General features: G+C 44.3%; 1 protein-coding gene across 16 annotated transcripts in view; it reads right to left on the reverse strand.

Annotated features, from left to right (window-relative positions):
• Nucleotides 1-20,517, reverse strand: part of ccnd3 (cyclin D3) — a 425,735-nt gene extending 405,218 nt beyond the window's left edge. For 4 of the 16 annotated variants that reach the window (XM_072278916.1, XM_072278915.1, XM_072278913.1 and 1 more), the window contains exon 1: nucleotides 20,178-20,514. In XM_072278916.1, coding sequence (XP_072135017.1) covers nucleotides 20,178-20,234 — 57 coding nt within the window. In that variant the 5' untranslated portion in view covers nucleotides 20,235-20,514. Of the gene's footprint in view, nucleotides 1-20,177 lie in introns of all 16 variants that reach the window. The other 12 variants (XM_072278919.1, XM_072278918.1, XM_072278917.1 and 9 more) reach the window with 6 other exon arrangements.
• Between the last annotated feature and the right edge of the window lie 209 nt (nucleotides 20,518-20,726).

The following is a 20,726-nucleotide window of genomic DNA, read 5'->3' on the forward strand; positions in this document are numbered from 1 at the left end:
ATATTGATAGGCTAGGGCACTTCAAGGTAAAGGAAGAGGTAACGTTGGGTCTCTTAAAAAAGAATTAAGGTGGATAAGTCTCCAGGACCCGATGGGAGATGCCCCAGATTATTGAGAGAAGCAAGAGAAGAGATTGCTGGGGCCCAGACCAATATCTTCATTTCCTCTATAGCTGCAGGTGAGGTCTTGGAGTACTGCCGAGTGGCTAATGTTGTTCCATTATTCAAGAAGGGAACCAGGGATAAATCTGGAAACCACAGACAGGTGAGTCTCACGTCAGTGGTAGGGAAGTTACTGGAGAAAATTCTTACGGATAGGATTCATAGGATTTGTAAAACCATGGACTAATCAGCGAGAGACAGCTCTTTGTGGGGCAAGTCATGTCTTAAAAACTTGATTGAATTCTTGACAAGGTGATAAGGGTGACTGGTGAAGGTAGAGCTCTGGATGTTGTCTACATGGATTGTAGATAAGCGTTTGACAAGGTCCCTTATGGGAGGCTCATTCAGAAGATGAAGATGCATGGGATCCATGGTGAACTGGCAGGTTGGATTCACAACTGGCTTGCCCATGGAAGACATTGGGTGGCAGTCGAAGGGACTTATTCTAGCTGGAGGCCTGTCATTAGTGGGGTTCTGTACTGGGACCTCAGCTGTCTGTGAGAGTGGTGGGTGCCTCGAATGCACCACCAGGGATGGTGGTAAAAGCAGAAACATTAGTGACCTTTAAGAGACCTTTAAGAGAAGGGAGAGAGGCAGAAGAAAGAAAACTATAGGCCAGTTAGTCTGACCTCAGTGGTTGGGAAGATATTGGAATCAATTATCAAGGAAGAGGTCTCAGGGTACCTGGAGGCACATGATAAAATAAGCCATAGTCAGCATGGTTTCCTCAAGGGAAAATCTTGCCTGACAAATCTGTTGGAGTTCTTTGAAGTAAGAAGCAGGATAGACAAAGGAGAATCAGTTGATGTTGTGTATTTGGATTTTCAGAAGACCTTTGACAAGGTGTCACACAAGAAGCTGCTTAACAAGCTACAAGCCCATGGTATTGCATGAAAGATTCTAGCATGGATAAAGCATTGACTGATTGCAGGAGGCAGAGAGTGGAAATTTCTGACTGGCTGCCGGTGACTAGTGGTGTTCTACGGGGGTCTGTGTTGGGATCGATTCTTTTACATTATATGTCAATGATTTGGATGACGGAATTGATGGCTTTTTTGCAAAGTTTGAAGATGATATGAAGATAGGTGGAGGGGCAGGTAGTTCTGTAGAAGTAAAGAGGCTACTGAATGCTCCTGGATGTGGGAAGCAGAGGGTTAACTGCCGCTACCATTGCATTCCAGTAGTTTTAACCAGCACAAGGCAGCCATCCAATATCCTCAGCTGCCTCTGCCCAGGTAATTCAGACAGGAATGGAGGCTTTTGCAAGATCTTTACTGGGACAATATGCCTACACACAAGGACCAAAGTTCTCTTTCAGGGGAGTGAATTGTAAAGCTAATCTGACCAGGCGATCTCATCTGAGTCGTCCTATTCAGGTGCCACATAATGCAGAGTACCTGAGACCTCAGACAGAACAACAGCTCTTTAGCATCTGTATGTAAATTTCGGCGTAGCAGAATCGTCACCGCACACTTGTGGAGACAATGGCAGGCGAAAGCCATCCAGTAATCTCTGAGTTCCTCGAGCGGCAGCCTGTGGAGATCAAAGCTATTGCATTCCTTTGTGTGCTGTGGTTTATTGCCATCGCATGCCTTCTCAGATTTAGCCCTGGGAACCATTTAAGTGCCAAGAGACATTAGATTGTGTTAGGAAATCCAGCGATGGTTAACACTTTGCATACCTTGTTTCAATCACCGTTTGGAAATTTGAATCCTTAAGGCAGTCAGAGCCGGGGGAGGTAGTGGGGTTAAGCTCCCACTCTCTATTAAATGCTCCCAATGGCGTGCGTCTCAAATAGCCTCCGACAACCAAGTCCAACTCCTGGCCTTCATGTGTGGCTTAGCTACTAAGCTAAACCGTTTCTACTGATAGGAGAAGGGGCAAGGGCAGGTTGTTGGTGCCTCAAAACCAGTTGCCCGTCAGCACGATTGGCAACTCATCGAGGTGAAGAAAAACTCTGATCTCAAATCTCCGTGGCCTTGCGGCTGTACCCATTCATGGGGAAGGCTTCCGGAGTAAACCCTAAGGAAAATTCCGGAGCTGGAGTCTCTGAGGCAGTCCTACATTGAGTTTAATACCGACTGGCAACTCCTGCAATGTTGCTGGTGCCAAACTGTATTGGTCTCTGCCGTTCCTTTGGATTCATCATCTGTGTGGAGAGGGGAAGCCTGCTACACAGGCAACAGCTTGCTCTCCATATCGTACTGCCCTGGCTTGTGAATCACATAGACAGCTAGGACACAACATCCGCGGTTGACTTTCATCAAGTGGGGAGGGAGGGAACATCGACTCAGACCACGAGAAGCCTGCGTCGTGCAGTTTCATGCCTTACAAGGCGCAGATTGGAAGTCTGTGTGGGGTGCCACTCCTCACACAGACACTAGAGCAATGTGTGCTTAAGAGCCTTGCTCAAGGACACAAACACGCTGCCACAGCTGAGGCTCGAACTAGCGACCTTCAGATCACTAGATGAACGTCTTAACCACTTGGCCACGTGCCCAACACGTGACCCTGATCAAAGGAAGGCCTATTACTACTACTATTATGGAAATTATCTAAATGCACCCCTGTGCAACTGGTTGTTGGACTTACCAGCCAACAGACCACAGGTAGTCAGGATGAAAACGGCTCCTCCCTCCCCACCATCCCCAACACGGGTGCCCCCCTGGGGCTGTGTGCTGAGCCCAACGCTGTACACTCTGATCACACGACCGCTCGGCCAAACACCCGTCAAGCAGCCACATCGTCAAGTTTGCGGATGGCACAACAGTGGCGGTGCTCATCACCCGCGTCGATGAGATGGCCTACAGAGATGGGGTGGAAGAGCTCGGGCCTGGTCCCAGGCGAATGAACCGTTCCTTAATGTCAACAAGACAAAGGAGATGGTTATCGGCTTCAGAGGAACTCAAACTACTCACACCCCTCTTTACGTCAGTGGCACAGCAGTGGAAACTGCAAGCAGCTTCAGATTCCGGGGAGCGTCCATCACACACAATCTCTCATGGTCCCAGAACACATCCCACACAGTCAGAAAACTCACCAACACCTCTACTTTCAGAGGAGGCCGAAGAGAGCTGGACTTCGCACAGCAATACTCACATCACTCTACAGATGAGCAGCAGAGAGCTTCGGAACAAGCTGCATCACTGCTTGGTACGCAAACTGCACTGTGGTGGGGAGGAAGGCTCTGCAATGGGAAGTCAAAACTGCCCAGTGCCTGGCCGGCTGCAGCCTACCCACCATCGAGGACTTATCTACAGAAAGGTGACGGAAGAAGGCCAGGAACACCCCGAAGGATCCAACCCACCTTGTTCATGGACTGCTTGTCCCACTCCCATCAGGGAGGAGGCCACGTAGCACCTACACTTGGACCACCAGGCTCAAAAACAGTTACTTTCCCCAGATACTCCTGCGCCCAGCATCACTTTATAAATGTACAAACAATCTATGTCTATAAGCTGTCTTACGTATTTATATTTATTGCATTTTTTTATTATTGTACTCTTTATCTTACCGTGTTTTTTGTGCTGCATCAGATCCGGAGGAACAATGATTTTGTTCTCCTTTACACTTGTGTACAGGAAATGGCGTTAAACAATCTTGAATCAGGAATCTAACACATTCAGATAGCAATTTGTATCAGAGCTGACTGGTTCTTCCATAAACATATCAACTGGTTGCATCACAGTCTGGAATGACAATTCAAATGTGCAGGAACGTAAGAAACTGCAGAGAGGAGCGAGCTCAGCCAAATACATCGGAGGCAAATCCCTCCCTGTCACTGGTAATATCCCCATGAGGTACTGCCTCAAGAAAGAAATATTGACTATCAAAGGTCCTCATCATCTGCTCACAGCTACGCACACAAAATGCTGGAGGCTCTCAGCAGACCAGGCAGAATTTATGGAAAAGAGTACTGTCAAAGTTTCAGGCCAAGACCCTTCAGCAGGACTCCGAAGGGTGTTCCGAATGAATATTGTATGTGTTAACTAGGGGGCCGTGCACAATCCTGATTTGATGGAGACAGCCATGAGAAGCACGGAGGAACATCTGAAGAAACTTCTGAAATGCCTGGTTTGCTGCCACTGCTACTGTGCAATCGAAAATCTCCGGAGGGGAAGGCCCCAAATCCTCGGCTTTGCCTATTGTCTGTTGCCGGGGCCGGGGCCGAAGCACTCTGCAGAGACGGTGCTCGGTGTCGGAGAGCTGGTCAGAGGCTCAGAGTTTTCGGACGGACTCTGAGTCGGACTGTGGGCGGATGCTTCCAACTCGCTGCATCGGCAAGTTTGCGGCGCTGGAGGTTCACCCGTCTGCGTGAGATGATAGGACTTTCGAGAGACTTTGAGACTTTTACCATGCCATGGTCTGTTCTTATCAAATTATGGTATTGCTTTGCACTGTTGTAACTATATGTTATAATTATGTGGTTTTTGTTAGTTTTTAAGTTGGTTTGTCATGTTTTTCTGTGATATCATTCTGGAAAACCATTGTATCATTTCTTAATGCATGCATTACTAAATGACAATAAAAGAGGATTGCGTGTCCTCATAATCTAATCTAACAACCTTTAGCACCCTTACTAATCAGGAACTGATTAACCTCCACTTTAATTATACCCAGTGAGTTGGCCTCCACAGCTGTTGCCAATGCTACGGTCACTTGGCACTGAAATGTCAGTCCTGATGAAGGGTCTAGGCCCGAAATGTTGATTCTTTATTCCTTTCCATAGATGCTGCTTGACTTGCTGAGTTCTTCCAGCATTTTGTCTGTGTTACTCCGGATTCCCAGCATCTATAGAATATCTTGTATTTCGTTTTATTTCACTGTTCCATCTGTGTTTTCTTGTAAAAATGGTGTAGAGTTTATGTTAAGTTTATTTTTTCTTGTGAATGTTGCGTCTCCTACGCTCTGTGCCTGTGATGTGGCTGCAACTAAGTGTTTCACTGCACGTGTGTGTACAGGTACTTGTGCATCTGACAATAAATTCAACTTTGACTGAGTTTATAAAAGAACCCTCCACTAGATGGCACTGCAGTGATCTCGCTTCACATTCTTATATTGTTCCCATGGTAGACTAAAGCACTACGTAGATAGAGAAATTGCACTCGAACAGGCTGGCTTCAGGAGTGGCCGAGGTACCAGGGACCAACTCTTCAACATGCGCCTAATAATGGAGAAAATGAGAGAGGTCACTACCCCCACCCCCCATACATCTGCTTCATAGACTACTCAAAGGCGTTTGACTGTGGACAACAATGATTCCACTGGGCGTGGCACCACACCTAGTGTCTCTTCTAGAAACACTGTATGCTACGCAATCCTCCAGCCTTCGGACCACATCTGGCGAGACTGAATCATTCTGCCATGGGAAAGGAGTCTGCCAAGGCTACATCCTTTCTCCACACCTTTTTAACATCTACACTGAGATGATCATGAGACTGGCAATTCCAGACGACCTGGCATTAAAATAGGAGGAAGAACCATCAGTAACTTGAGGTACGCAGATGACACAGCCCTGCTGGCCACAACAGAAGAAGACCTACCAGCACTACTCAATAATTTTGCTAAAGTCTCTGCTGAATTTGGATTGCTGATAAATGGCAAAAAGACCAAAATTATGGTGATAAGCAAAACTGCAATCCAAGCTGCATCGGAAACAACAAGATCGAACAAGTGTCCTCCTTTATATACCTTGGTGCAGAACTAAATGACAAAAACGAATGCAGCAAGGAAATAAGGCGAAGGCTAGCAATGGCACGCACAAGCACTACCAAACTCTGGAGCATCTGGAAAGATAGATCTGTGAGCTCTGACACCAGGATACGTCTCCTCAAGAGACTTGTCTGGCCAGTAACCCGATATGGCTGTGAAACATGGACCCTAAAAGCAGCTGATGAGAAGTTGACGGCATTTGAGATGTGGACATACAGACGGATCCTCAGGGTATCATTCATTAAAAGGAGATCCAACAATTTCACCCTAGAATAGATTGGGACGAAACCAATACTTCTGGAAACTGTTATCCAAAGGAAACTTTGCTATTTTGGACACATCTCAAGAGCTGATGACTCACTGGAACGCACTGTGCTTGAAGGCAGGGTAGAAGGAAGCCCCTCCCGAGGCAGACAGAGGACAACCTGGATAGACAACATCAAGAAGTGGACCGGCCTCACCGCTAGAGATGCAAGAGGATTGACTGCCGACAGATCGCAGTGGAGGAAAGTGGTCACCGAGGCTCTGGCAGAGGATGGCACGTGATGATGATGATGATAATAGACTTGAATTATGAATTGAAATCACAAATATAGCTAATTTCAAAAAATGTTGCGTGATAGGGAAATTTCATGATCAGCAGCCCAAAAGTATTCTGGAAGCAAAATCTTTGTTGTCCAGCGTAGTTAATCATGTTATTCCTCATTTTATTTTCTTGTACAGTAAATTTCCAGTAAACCTTTATCTGACTAATCGAAAATCCCAATGGTTTGGTGTCCGGCTTGTCAGATGAAGATTGCTCCACCTCAGAAACAAGCCTCTCCATCACTGAGTGAGTACATCATCAAAAGAGGGAGCCTCTAGAAGGCGGCATCATCATTAAGGACTCTCACCACCCGGGACATGCCCACTTCTTAATACTACCATCAGGCAGGAGGTACGGGACTTGGAAGACCTGCCCTCAAAGCTTTGGGAACAGCTTCTCACCTTCTGGCATCAGATTTCCGAATGGTTAATGAACCCAAGAGCACTACCTCACTCGTCCTCCTTCGCACTGTTCATTCATCTATCTGTCTATCTCCTGTTTCTATTTATTTATTTATCTATCATCCGTTTATGATATGCCTATCTATCTATTTGTCTATGTATATATTTATTTATTTTTCTATCTATTTATCCATTTAGTTATTCTGTTATCCACTTACTTGATTGTTTCATCATCATTACATGCCGTGTTGTATAATGTGGGCGATTATGGTCTTTCCATGACCATGATTGTTCATGGCTAATTTTTCTGCAGTAGTGGTTTTCCATTGCCTTCTTCTGGGCAGTGTCTTTCCAAGATGGGTGACCCCAGCCATTATCAATACTCTTCAGAGATTGTCTGCCTGATGTCAGTGGTCGCATAACCAGGAATTGTGATATACACCAGCTGCTCATACAACCATCCACCACCTGCTCCCATAGCTTCACGAGACCCTGATCGGGGGCTAAACAAATGCTACACCTCGCCCAAGGGTGGCTAGCAAAGGGAAGGAGTGCCTTACACCTCCTTTGATACAGACGTATCTCCACCACACCACCCAACTATTTGCTTACATGCGTATTTATTATGTCTATCTATTTAAAGTAAACTGAGTAAGTATTTAAGTAGAGTAAATTTTATGTATTGCACTGTACTGTGGCCAAAAACAACAATCATCATAATATATTACAATAACGGTAAATATGATTCTGATTTTGACCTTTGCAGTTCATAGGGGCCTCAGTTATTTATTGACACACCAGGGTCCCAGTTCACACACTCCCTTAGAACCTACCCGACCACAGCAGCTTCCGGGGTTTAGAATATGGATAGCTGGTGCGGCCCCTTTAAACATTCAGGCCCAGCCTTCTAACTGGGTGCCATGACTTTAATATTTAAAGAGCGCTTGATCTAAGGTTCGGAGATCAATCCTCATTTCTACCTAGTGTCTAGTTTAGAACCCTGCCCTTGTTTCAGTCTCGTATCGTGTCTTCTCTGGTTAACATTTAAGTTGCAATTCTCCTTGTTAACTCCAATTAATTCTCCTCGAGACTTTGCAGGTGTCCAATTAAGTGTCCATAGACTTCTGTCTCGTATCAGAATGGTTACTTGTAAACTTGTCAAGAGTCTGGGGTTTTAATGAGCTAGGCGTGGATTCCCTCGTGCCCTGGGGTGTATCTAAAGGGAAATGTTAACTCCTTGGGGTCTCGGTGGTCCTGATCCTTGCCTAGTGAAGTTAGTCAAGACCTTACAAGTTCTACTGTTTTGTTTTGTCTCCTTGATCGGAAAATTCTACGAAAAGTAGTGGATATGGCCCAGTCCATCATTAAGCACATCCACATGAAACACTGTCACAGAAAAGCATTATCCATCATCAGGGACCCCCACCACCCAGGTCAAGCTCTCTTCGCGCTGCTGCCATGAGGTAGGAGGTACAGGAACCTCAAGACTTATACCACCACGTTCAGGGACAGTTACTACCCCTCTGCCATCAGGCTCTTGAACCAAAGGGGATAACTTCACATGTCCCATCATTGAAATGTTCCCACAACAAATGGACTCATTTTCAAGGACTCTTTATCTCATGTTCTCGATGTTTATTGTTTATTTATTTATTATTATTGTTCCTTTTTTTGTATTTGCATAGCTTGGTGTGTCCTGCACTCTGGTTGACTGCCCTAGTTGGCTGGTCTTTCATTGATTCCGTTATGGTTATTATTCTATAGATTTGTCGAGTATGCCCACAAGAAAATTAATCTGAAGGTAGTATATGCTGACATAAATGTATTTTGATAATAATATTTACTTTGAACTTTGAACTTCTTGCGAATAAAATTCCTAGCTTTGTTTAACCATCCTGACTCTCTGTGTGATCCGAAGATGCACTCTAACAAGGAGAGCTTCTAGCCTGCTACTATGAGACATGAATAGACCTCCCGTACACTAAAAGAGGACCTCTTGATCTTTTCATTGCACTTGTGCATATGACAATAAACTTGACGCTGAAGAAGTATGCTTACACTGCTCTAGTTTCTGGAAAGCAATCTTTGATCTTGTGGATTTGATGGTCATTTTTACTGCAATTTCCTTTGGAGGCTCATACCAGATTCAGTGTACCACTGATAAGGAACTGAAACACAAGAGGTTCTGCAGGTGCTGGACATCCAGAGCAACACACACACACACACACACACAATGCTGGAGGGACTCAAAAGTAAAATTGACTTTGAAATCGAACACTGATGTACCTTCGTATAGAATGATCTGTCTGGATGGCAAGCAAACTAAAAGTTTTTCATTGCATCTCGGTAGACATGACAATAAACGAATAAGCCAATAGCCTGGTCTCCCAGGTAAGTAGATCTTTGAAGATATTTGTTGTGTATTTTATATTTCAATAATATCTGAATTTTATATAGTTTAAATAGTCTTGTTTGTTTAAATAATTAGTTACAGGTTACATGTAAAAGTAAGATAATTGCATATGTCATCGTGCTACCACGTGATACGAGTGCGCCTCACTTAGAGACACATGATAAAACAGGCCACAGACAGCATGGTTTCCTCAAGAGAAAATCTTGCCTGACAGTTCCAAATCTGTTGGAATCTTTTGAAGAAATAACAAGCAGGATAGACAAAGGAGAATTGGTTGGAGTTGTGTACTTGGATTTTCAGAAAGCCGTTGACAAGGTGACACACATGAGGCTGCTTAACAAGCTACAAGCCAATGGTATTACAGGAGAGCATGGATAAAGCAGTAACAAGGGAAAAGCTGCAGACAAATGAAATAGTGCTGACTGGCAGGAGACAAAGAGTCCCACTTTCAAATCTCTTACTATCTCTTCTTTCAGTTAGTCCTGACGAAGGGTCTTGGCCTGAAACGTTTTCTGTACCTCTTCCTATAGATGCTGCCTGGCCTGCTGCTTTCACCAGCAATTTTTATAAGCCTTTTCAGATTGGCTGCCGGTGATTAGTGGCGTTCCACAGGGGTCTGTGCAGGGACTGATTCTTTTTACAGTAGGTCATATGTTAATGACTTGGATGATGGAATTGATGGCTTTGTTGCAAAGTTTGCAGATGCGAAGATAGGTGAGGGGGCAGGTAGTTTTGTGGAAGGACAGAGGTTACAGAAGGACTTAGATTAGGAGAGAATGGGCAAAGAAATGGCAGATGGAATACAGTGTCAGAAAGTGTATGGCCATGCACTTTAGTGGAAGAAATGAAAGGGTTGACTATTTTCTAAATGGAGAGAAAATACAAAAAAACTAAGGTGCAAAGGAACTTGGAAGTGCTTGTGCAGGTTTCCCTAAAGGTTAATTTGCAGGTTGAGTCTGTGGTGAGGAAAGCAAATGTGATGTTAGCATTCATTTCATGAGGTCTAGAATGTAAAAGCCAGGATGTAATGTTGAGACTTTATAAAGCACTGGTGAGGCCTCACTTGGAGTACTGTGAGCTGTTTTGGGTCCTTTAAATTAGAAAGGATGTGCTGAAACTGGAGACGGTTCAAAGGAGGTTCATGAAAATGATTCCAGATTTGAACAGCTTGTCATATGACGAGCATTTGATGGCCTGTATTCGCTAGATTTCAGAAGAATGAGGGGTGACCTCATTGAAACGTCTCGGATCGTGAAGGGCCTTGGTAGAGTGGTGGAGAGGATGTTTGCTACAGTGGGGGAGTCGAAGACCAGAGGACACAGCCTCAGAGTAGAGGGGCTTCCTTTTAGAATGGGGAGAAGGAAGAATTTCTTCAGCCAGAGTGTGGTGAATCTGTGGAATTCTTTGTCACAGGCAGCTGTGGAGACCAAGCCTGTATGCATACTTAAGGCAGAAGTTGATAGATTCTTGATTGGTCAGGGCATGACGGGTTATGGGGAGAAGGCAGAAGGTTAGGGCGGAGAGGGAAAATGGATCAGCCATGAGGAAATGGCAGAGCAGACTCGATGGGCCAAATGGCCTAATTCAGCTCCTGTATCTTCTGATCTTATGGTCTAAAGACGAATTTAAGCATACATTCCTGGGCTCCTGTGTCTTCTTTGAATTAGGTTAATGTTTTGAAGTTACGAAACATAACAGTAGGGACCATAGTGTCCAGGATACAAGTTATTCTGGAATGGGCCAAGAAGAATTGGTCTGCAAGAATCTGTGGTGATCTTAAGTACTGAAAGTAGATCAATACCCTCTGCCCAGGATAGAGGATATCACTGCAAACCTTTCTGGAGGAAAACACTTCAGCAAAGTGGACTTAGCTGAGACTTGCCTTCAGATGGAGATGAAAGAAGAGTCCAAAGTGTTTCTCACCATGAACATTCATAAAGGGCTTTATCGCCATAATAAGCTTATATTTGGAATAACATCTGCCCCTGCACATTGGCAGAAAGCTATGGATCAGGTGCTGCCAGGTTGCCCAGGCACCTGGATGACATCGTTGTTACCAAGGAACAAAGAACATCTCCAAAATCTCAAGACAGTGTTAAAAAGATCAGAAGACTATGGGCTCAGAGCATAATGCAACAAGTGGAAATTCTTTAAACCAAGCGTCACTTACTGTGGTCACACCACTGACGCATAAGAATTACCCAAATGTGCTAAGAAAATTCAAGCAGTGGTGGATGCCCCTAGGCCAAAGGACATGTCACAGTTGTGGTCTTTTTTAATTTTTGTCAATTACCATTACGGATTCCTGCTAATCCTGGTGACTGTGCTCCTTCCCTTGACCTCATTACTACAGATTGAGAAGAGATGGCAATGGACAAAGCAAGGTAAAGTAGCTTTCCAAAAGAAAAAGGAAATGGTGATGTCAGACACTGTACTCACATATTATGATCCACACTGACCAGTGAAATTCACTTTATGGCATAGGTGCAGTCATGTCACAGGTTATGGGTGTTGGAAGTGAACGCCCCATAGGCTTTGCATGACATTCTCTGACCACTGCAGAGAAAAATTATGCACAGATTGGCAGAAAGGCCTTGAGTCTGGTTTGGGGTGTAAAACATTTCTACCAGTACCCTCATTACTGACCATCAACCACTTGAGTCCACTAACAGCAGTGGCATGAGTGCAGAGATGGTCTCTGTTTCTTGGAAGACACAGTTACAAGAGGACAGCTTATCATGGAAATGCTGATAGATTGTCCCATTTATCCCTGGAAAAAGAATTAACTGAAAACTTTACAAAAGAGCACACTCCCCTTAACCTCCCTGATGCCTATCAGAAGTCTCCCTGTTACAGGAGAGATGATCCAAAGGAAAACGGGAAAGGACCCCACTCTTTCTCAGGTCTACATGGCCACACAAAATGGCTGGAATGTGCAGCAGAAATTCCAGCTCCCCCATTTTTACCAGCACCAGATGAACGCGCCCTTGACAGGGGTTGCCTTCTGTGGGAATTGAGAGTTGTTGTACCTTCCAAGGTGAGGCTAAAGTGTTGGAGGAGCTACATGCCAGTCACCTAGGTGTGGTCAAAATGAAAGTGTTGGCTCGAAGCTTTGTCTGGTGGCCTGGGATAGATCAAGAGCTCAAGGAGCTCGCCGTGCACTGCTTGGGATGCAAACACGTCCAGGAAAAAGGTATCCAGAGATGTCAGAGCCACTTGCTGCAATCCCAGAGGTAACTCCTACAACCACCGCGGACGAGACCCCAGAATCTGAGATTGTTTCACAGCCACAAGTCTGACCTGTCAAGCATAGTGACCCCATTCCCCCTGTCAAGAAAGATGTTATCCATAAGAGTAAGAAATCCTCCACAGCAATTAAATTTTTAGGTCTATATGGACAATTTAAAATTTTCTAATCTATGGATGTCTAAATAGTAGTTCTATTATATATAGTATATTGTACATAGTGTGTGTATTGGGTGGTGGGATGGAGATACATCTCTACCAAAGGAGGTGTAAGGTGCTCCTTCCTTTTGCTAGCCTGCTGGTCACCCTTGGGCAAGGTGTAGCACCTGCTTAGCACCCCCCCCCCCCAGATCAGGGTCACGTGAAGCCATGGGAGCAGGTAGTGAATGGTCATATGAGTAGCTAGTGCATATCACAAGTCCTGGTTATGTGTCCACTGATGCCAGGCAGACAATCTCCAAAGAGTTTTGGTAATGGCTGAGGTCAGCTGTCTTGTAAAGACACTGCCCAGAAGAAAGCAATGGGAAACCACTTCTGTAGAAAAATTTGGCAAGAAGAATCATGGTCATGGAAAGACCATGATTGTCGATGTCATACAACACGGCATAGAACGAACAAACAAACTGTATGTATGTATATATGAGATATATTCTATATAGAGTTGGAGTTTATAGCTAAGTAGAGAGGAGTGTTGTGTATTTAATATTTCAGTAATATGGCAAATATATTGTTTGATTAAGCATAATTTATTTGTGTGCATAATTTATTATGGGTTATATGTAAAAGTATGTGAATGGCATACGTCATTACGGCATCACATCATATGTGCGCCTCACTCAAAGTAAAAATTACTTCAGGACCTGTATTTTCCTTTCGATTTGTTTTGGAGTTGCAAAACATAATAGACAATTTGCACAGTTATGGATATGGAAGGTAAGAGAGATATGGCCCGTGTGAGCGTCATGTTAACAGAGCAATTAGGGAAATGCGACTCCAGTACTAGCAACCCACGTTTGATTCCACCACTGAAAACATCCATGTAAATCTTGTTTAGATTTTTTGCTCTGGATCTGTTAACATTTTTTTTCTATCATCACAACTTGTTTTAAAGCCCTCAGTTTCTACTTGCATTAAGAAGATCGAGGACTGATTGTTAAAAAATCATTAAGACAAAATGTAAACATCGTCAACAAAAGATTAAGAGCTCAGCATGTCCCTTGATCGTATCTAGTTGCATCTTCCTCATGAAATGTCATTTGCGATTTACTGCAAGAGAGGAAACCGCACTGTATCAGATGTTTGCTATAAAGTGCATCTGTCTTCACCTGTGAAAACAGGATGTGTGTATCAGTCTGATATTTCAGCTGTACACAGGAAGGGTATTTAAATCATGTCGTAACAAGTTTGTTCAACGTCTAATAAACAATAAGATGGACTTTGGACCTTCTTTCTTCTCCCCGCCCAACCCATTAGGCAAAAGACACAGAAGTTGAAAGTATGTACCACTTTGAGGAACACCTTCTATCTCGCTGTTATCAGACTGTTGAATGGACCTCTTGTATGATAAAATGGATTCTTGACCTCACTGTCTGTCTTGTTGTAAAACAGCTAACATGCTCCAAGACCACACCCACCCTGGACATTCTCCCTTCTCCTCTCTTCTGTTGAGCAGAAGATACAAAAGCCTGAAAGCACCTTCCCACCAGCGTCAAGGGCAGCTACTGCTCTGCTGATAAAAGACTATTAGTTAGTTTTCTAGTATGATAATGGGTGGCAGGGTGGAGGTGCAACTCTACCTAAGAGGGTGTAAGATGTTCCTTCCCTCCGCTGGCCTGCAGGTCACCCTTGGGCACCTGCTTAGTCCCGCGATCAGGGTCACGTGAAGTCACGGGATCAAGTGGTGGATGGTCGTACGAGCAGCAGACGCATATCACAAGCCCTGGTTATGCGACCACTGACGCCAGGCAGACAATCTCTGAAGAGTATTGATCACGTCTGGGGTCACCTGCCTTGTAAATACACTGCCCAGAAGAAGGCAATGGCAAACCACTCCTGCAGAAAAAATTGTCAAGAAAAGTCATTGTTATGGAAAGACCATGATCACCCACGTCATACGACGTTGCAAATAACGAATGAATGAGTACGATAAATTGGTCTCTTGACCTCACAATCCACCCCGTTATGATAGTGCACCTAATTGTTAACCTGCACTTTCTCTGTAACTGTCACACTTTATAAGGCATTCTGTTGCTGTTTTCCCTTGTACTACTTCAAAGCAGTGTCGTAATGAAATTATCTGTATCCATAACTGCTTTACATGAGTAACAGCCCACAGAATCAGTGACTGCAGCAGGAAGCAGCCTCGTTAAAGAAGGAGAGGGAGAGGGAAGATTTGTGATCATTCATTTGCCTATCTTAAATTCCCCTGATGTATCTGCCTCTACCACCTCCCCTGGCAGTGTGTTCCATGCACCCTCCACTCTCGGTGTGAAAAACTACCTCTGACATCCCTCCCTCCTACCATACATTCCTCCAGTCACCCTAGAATTATGCCTTCTCATGTTAGCCATTTCCACTCTGGGGAAAAATCTCTGACTGTCTACTCAATCTGAGTCCATTATCATCTCTACCAAGTCAGCTCTCACTCACCTTCACCAATGCCTTACTGTACCAGCAATTCCGGTTCAATTTCAGCCACTGCCTGTAAGGAGTTTATACGTTCTCCCCGTGATTGTGTGTATGTTTCCTCCGGGTGTCCCAGTTTCCTCCCACAGTCCAAAGATGTGCCGGTCGGTAGGTTAATCGGCCAATGTAAATTGTCCCGTGATTAGGCAAGGGTTAAATCTGAGGTTGCTGACCAGTGCTGCTTGAGGGGCCAATAGGGCCTGATCTCAATAAAATAAAATTTAAAAATAAAGAAGAGAAAAGCCCTAACCCACTCAATCTATCATCATTTGGTTTCAGGAATTTTCAAGATGTTGTTGAAGGTGATTCAAACGCCCCAAAAGCGACAGAGGGAACTGAAGTGTAGAAGTTCCCACTTGCCCCTACAAATCCCAGGGAAGAAAATCAACTTGTGTTTTAACTGTGCAGGATCGGGTAGTAGGCCGAGCACAAGAAGTGAGGTGGGAGGGCTGATTTGGACGCCAACCAATGGTGTTAAAGAGTATTTGTCAGTCACAGTTCACTCCTCTCTGCAATCTCACTTCCTGAGGAGATATAACTTGGCCACCTACTAGTTCTGGCATAAAGCCAAAACACCAAGCCAAGATAATGGACTGTAACGCTGGAAAGGGGAAAAATCTACGAGCAATGGTCACTCGTGTATATCTCTCCCCCCACCCCGCCGCCCACAACTTGAACCAGCTTACCTGGCTTTGAAAACTAAGGCTGCATAGACCTTCCCGATAGTGAAGGGAATGATCTAATCAAGTTGTATAAAATGATAAAAAGGTTTTACCGATTAGATAAAAGGGAACCCTTTCCTCTGGTGGGGGAACCCGGAAGAGTGGCATAAGTACTCAGAGTCAGGGCTAGCTTGGTCAGGAGTGGACTCAGATGACACCCTCTACAAGGTCTACACTCTCTCTTTCACAAAACGGCTTCTGGGTCAGCTTGAAGATGGAGTTTTAATGGTTGGCAGAATAACGTTGAGACACCATGTTATATCAGGTGTAGAAGATAGATAGCGAAGTGGGTAGCATGGTAGTGTAGTGGTTAGCATAACGCTTTACAGTACCAGCAGCCCGGGTTCAATTCCCGCCGCTGCCCGTAAGGAGTTTGTACGTTCTCCCCGTGGCCATGTGGGTTTCCTCCGGATGCTCTGGTTTCCTCCCACAGTCCAAAGACGTACCAATTGATGGGCTAATTGGTCGTTGTAAATTGTCCTGTGATTAGGCTCGGATTAAATCAGGAGATTGCTGGGCGGCGCGGCTCAAAGGGCTGGAAGGGCATTTCCTGCAATGTATCTCAATAAGTCAATCAATCAATCAATCAATCAATAAACCTGCCGGAGGAACTCAGCAAGTCCGGCAGCATCTCAGATTCAGATTTCTTTATTTATCACACATGGCAAAAAGGAATTATCGGTCTTTCAGGTTGAAACCCTGCAACAGGTCCGAGTGCAAGATTCCCCTCAGATCCTCTCCAACATCCTACCTCTTGCCTTAAACCTACGCCTGCTTTCCTCAGACAATCCCACCCAGGAACCAGGCTTTTCAAAGTTCAAAGTAAGTTTATTATCAAAGTACTTACACTTCACTATATACTACACTGAGATTGATTTCCTTGCAGGCATCCACAATAGAACAAAAAAAAAACAATAAAATCAATTAAAAAGGTGGAAAAACAACCAATGTGCAAAAGAGCACAAACTGTGCAAGTAATAAATAAATAAATAATGCTGAGCATATGAGTTGTAGCAGTCTGGAATTTTTTTTAAAGTGAGTCCATAGGTTGTGGAATCAGTTCAGTGATGAGGCCAATGAGGTTATCCACGCCGGTTCAAGGGCCTGGTTGATTGAAGGGTAATAACTGTTCCTGAGCTTGGTGGTGTGGGACCTAAGGCCCCTGTACCTCCGTCCCCATGGCAGTAGAGGGAAGAGAGCATTGGGAAGGGGGGGTTCTTGATGATGGATGTTGCTTTCTTGTGGCAGCACTCTTTTGTAGATGTGCTCAGTGGTGTGGAGGAACTTCCAGTTCATTCTTTTGTATAACCGCTGTCAGATCACCTCTCGGACGACCACCCCAGGGCAAACAAACCCAACACATCCAATCCCATCCACTAACTGAAACGATCCAGTCCAGGCAACCATTAGGAAGGGGGAACAAAAGCCTAAAGGCACACACACAACGATTCAGGAACAGCTTCTTCCCCTCTGCCATCAGATTTCTGAATGGACACTGAACACGTATTAAACTTGATTCTGATGCTGACACCCTTTACACAGTCTCCAATGCAATCACGTTCTTCGTATGGTGTTGCCATATGCTGACATCATGCAGTCTTGGCCTTAAGAAACATACTGGACGTCACCTCGTTTTTAAAATTTAAATTTAAATTAGAATCCATCCCTGTAGATTTTCTCTGGGTGCTCTTTTTTCCTTCCATGTTCCATAGACATACGGATTAGTAATGGTCAGTAAGCTGTAAGCGTGCTATGTTGGCCCCAGAAGTTTCGCAACTCTTGCAAGCTGCCCCCAACACATCCTCGGATTGTGTTGATTTTTGACGCAAGTGGTGCATTTCACTGTATTTCTCAAAGTACATGTGACAAATAAAGCTAATCTTTAAAAGATCTTCGATCTTTTTTTCTATCACCCACATGCCTATCCAAGAGCCTCTTAAATGTTCCTATTGAATCTGCCTCGAACTCCTCCCCTGGGTCCATGCACCCACCAGTCTCTGTGCAAAAAACCTACCTCGGATAATCCCCACTACACTTTCCTCCACTCACCTTAAAATTATCCCATTTTTGCCCCAGGGCAAATTCTCTGGCTGCTGACTCGATCTCTGCTTCAAGTCTTCTCTATCAAGTCATCTCTCATCCTTCTTTGCTCGAAAGAGGAAAGCCCCAGCCCCCACAATTTTTCCTCACAAGTCACGCTCTCTAATCCAGACAGTATGCAGGTAAGTCTCCTCTGCACTCTCTCTAAAGCTTCCACATCCTTCCTATAATGAAGTTTTGACCTTATCCAATCAGATTCATTTGATTTGGTTTTGCCATGCATGCATCAAAACATACAGTGAAGTGTGACATTGGTGTTAAATCAAATCAGTGAAGAGTGTTCTGGGCACCTACATAGCACGCCCACAGCTCACCAACCCTAACCGTATGTCTTTGGAATGTTGGTAGGAAACCAAAGCAGCTGAACGAAACCCACGCGGTCACGTACAAACGCCTTCCAGACCATGACAGGAATGGAATCCTGATCACTGATAACATCCTGCTAACCATGCCGAACATAAATAAATCCTGCCTTATGGGTGCATAGTGTTCTGCTTTTAATTGGTTGTTCATTGGGTGGGGACTTTACTGTCGCAGGTGGGACTTCCTCAGCAAGGGTGGACTTGTTGTCTCTCTCTCAATTGGAGCCAGCACTTTGTCATCCTAACAAACCCGAGCTGATTACTGCAGGGAGCCCAAACACAAGACAAATGTCTCCAGGCAGAGAAAGCAAAATTGGAGGGTTTGCCTGTTACCTCACACTGAGCACCTTACAGCTGATTTGAAATGACCCCCTTACTTAATGTAGGATTTTTCTTTAAAGATATCGATGATAATGAAGGCACCAACATTTCTCGCCTATTCCTTCATGCCCCTGGAGTGCGGACAGTTAAGATCAAGATGACAGATATCCACACACACTGTTACAACAATCCAGTAATTTCATTGTTACTCTTGCTAGTACTTTTGCATTCCTCTGAATTCCACTTCTTTTATTGATTTACTTAAATATAAATTGTTACTTACAACCCTGGTGAGATGTGAACACAGAGCAGTGTTTTGGAACCCCAGTGAGAATTGGACATGGCCCGTTGTTCTAGAACTTTGGCAAGAGTTGAACATTGTTCGGTGTTCTAGAACCCTTGTGGTATTCGAATGCAGCTCAGAGATCTTGAACACCAATGAGATTTGAACACAAATCAGAGATCTAGAACCCTGGTTAGATTTGAATGCAGATCAGTAGTCTGGAACACTGGTGATTAGTTCAATAACTCAATCAATAATTTAACTAAGTTAAAATAATCAATACCTCAACATCACAATACCTCCTGTGAGTTAATACAACACACTTTTCCGTGGTTTGGGTTTTTATGGAAGGGTCAGAGGAGCTAATGAATACAGGACAGAAAGCCCTTCCACCCATTTTTGTGCCAGCCAGAAGCGAAAGGAATTTGTAAGCACAAGGAAAATAAATATAACCACCTCAGCAAGGTTGTCAGAATAACACAGAACCAGCATGCATGCCAGCACATGCTTCCTCTATGCAATGGCTTTCAGGAACAGTTGAAAATCTATGCCCCACATGGTTCAGAAACTCTAATGTTTTATTTCTGGTGAATTTTGTTTTTATTTATCGTGGGATGGCTTGGAAGTGTATGCTTCCCACTACAGAAAATAAAGTCCATCTCTTTGCACCCTTCCTCCATGTCTCTGTATGTCCACACCTCTCTCTCTCATGCAGCGAGGATTCAAAGGTACACCAAAGAGCATCAAGAGTGTAGATATAGTCTAGAAGAGACTGAGCAGAATCAGGCCATTCGGCCCTTTGAGTCTCCTCCACCATTCCATCACGGCTGATTTATCATTCCCCTTAACCCCATTCTCCTGCCTTCTCCCTATTTAAGGTGGAGGTTGATAGGTTGTTGATAAGTAAACTTTTAACATCTTTACTTATCAACAACCTATCAACCTCCACCTTAAATATACCCAACAACTTGGCCTCCACAGCCATCTGTGGCCATGAATTCCACAGATTCAGCACCCTCTGGCCAAAGGCATTCCTCCTCAACAGTCCTCCTTGGTGCTATATCATTTCACCATGTCTTTGCACAAGTGAAATAACAGAGGAGTTATCCAAAAATACACCTGCAAGCATATCTGCACTTCAAAGTCTGCTTCCCACACATTCAGCTTTAAAAGCAAAAAAAGTACCTTGCTCTCTAACACATCAGCATCCCAGTCTTCCAGGCAACTTCCAACCATAGTCATCTTCTTCACAGCCGTTTCGGACGTGTGAGAGAAACACGCATGTGGAGAACTCAAAGACGTTGCAGAACATGAGATCCTTTCAAATAAAATAAGTATTCCTTCCTGCAGTTTTATAATAATTCAATCAAATTCATCGAACAGAGTAAAGATCAAACAGTTTAATGCCTTCTCGCCATCTGCATCGAAACCTTTAAACGTCAACGTGGTAATTGTTTACTGTTTCTGGCCCTCAATTCTCATTTGCAGTTGCCGAGCCGGAACTGGGGAATTTCCTTTCACGCCTCTTGGCAGTTTTATGTCAGAACAGAGCAGATTAATCTGACAGAAACGTCTTCGACACCGAATGGTGGTTTTAGCTGCATCGTTCAGCTGTTTACCAAGTTATCCTTTGTGCACAGAGAGACAGGAAGTCATTCATTTTACACACGGACCAATGTCACAGAAGTTGCAGGCTGTCTTTTGGGGCTTTGCATAAGAAGTAAAGTGACCCCA

Source organism: Mobula birostris, chromosome 14 (genome assembly GCF_030028105.1).
Source record: "Mobula birostris isolate sMobBir1 chromosome 14, sMobBir1.hap1, whole genome shotgun sequence".
In the NCBI taxonomy this organism is placed as follows: Eukaryota; Metazoa; Chordata; class Chondrichthyes; order Myliobatiformes; family Myliobatidae; genus Mobula; species Mobula birostris.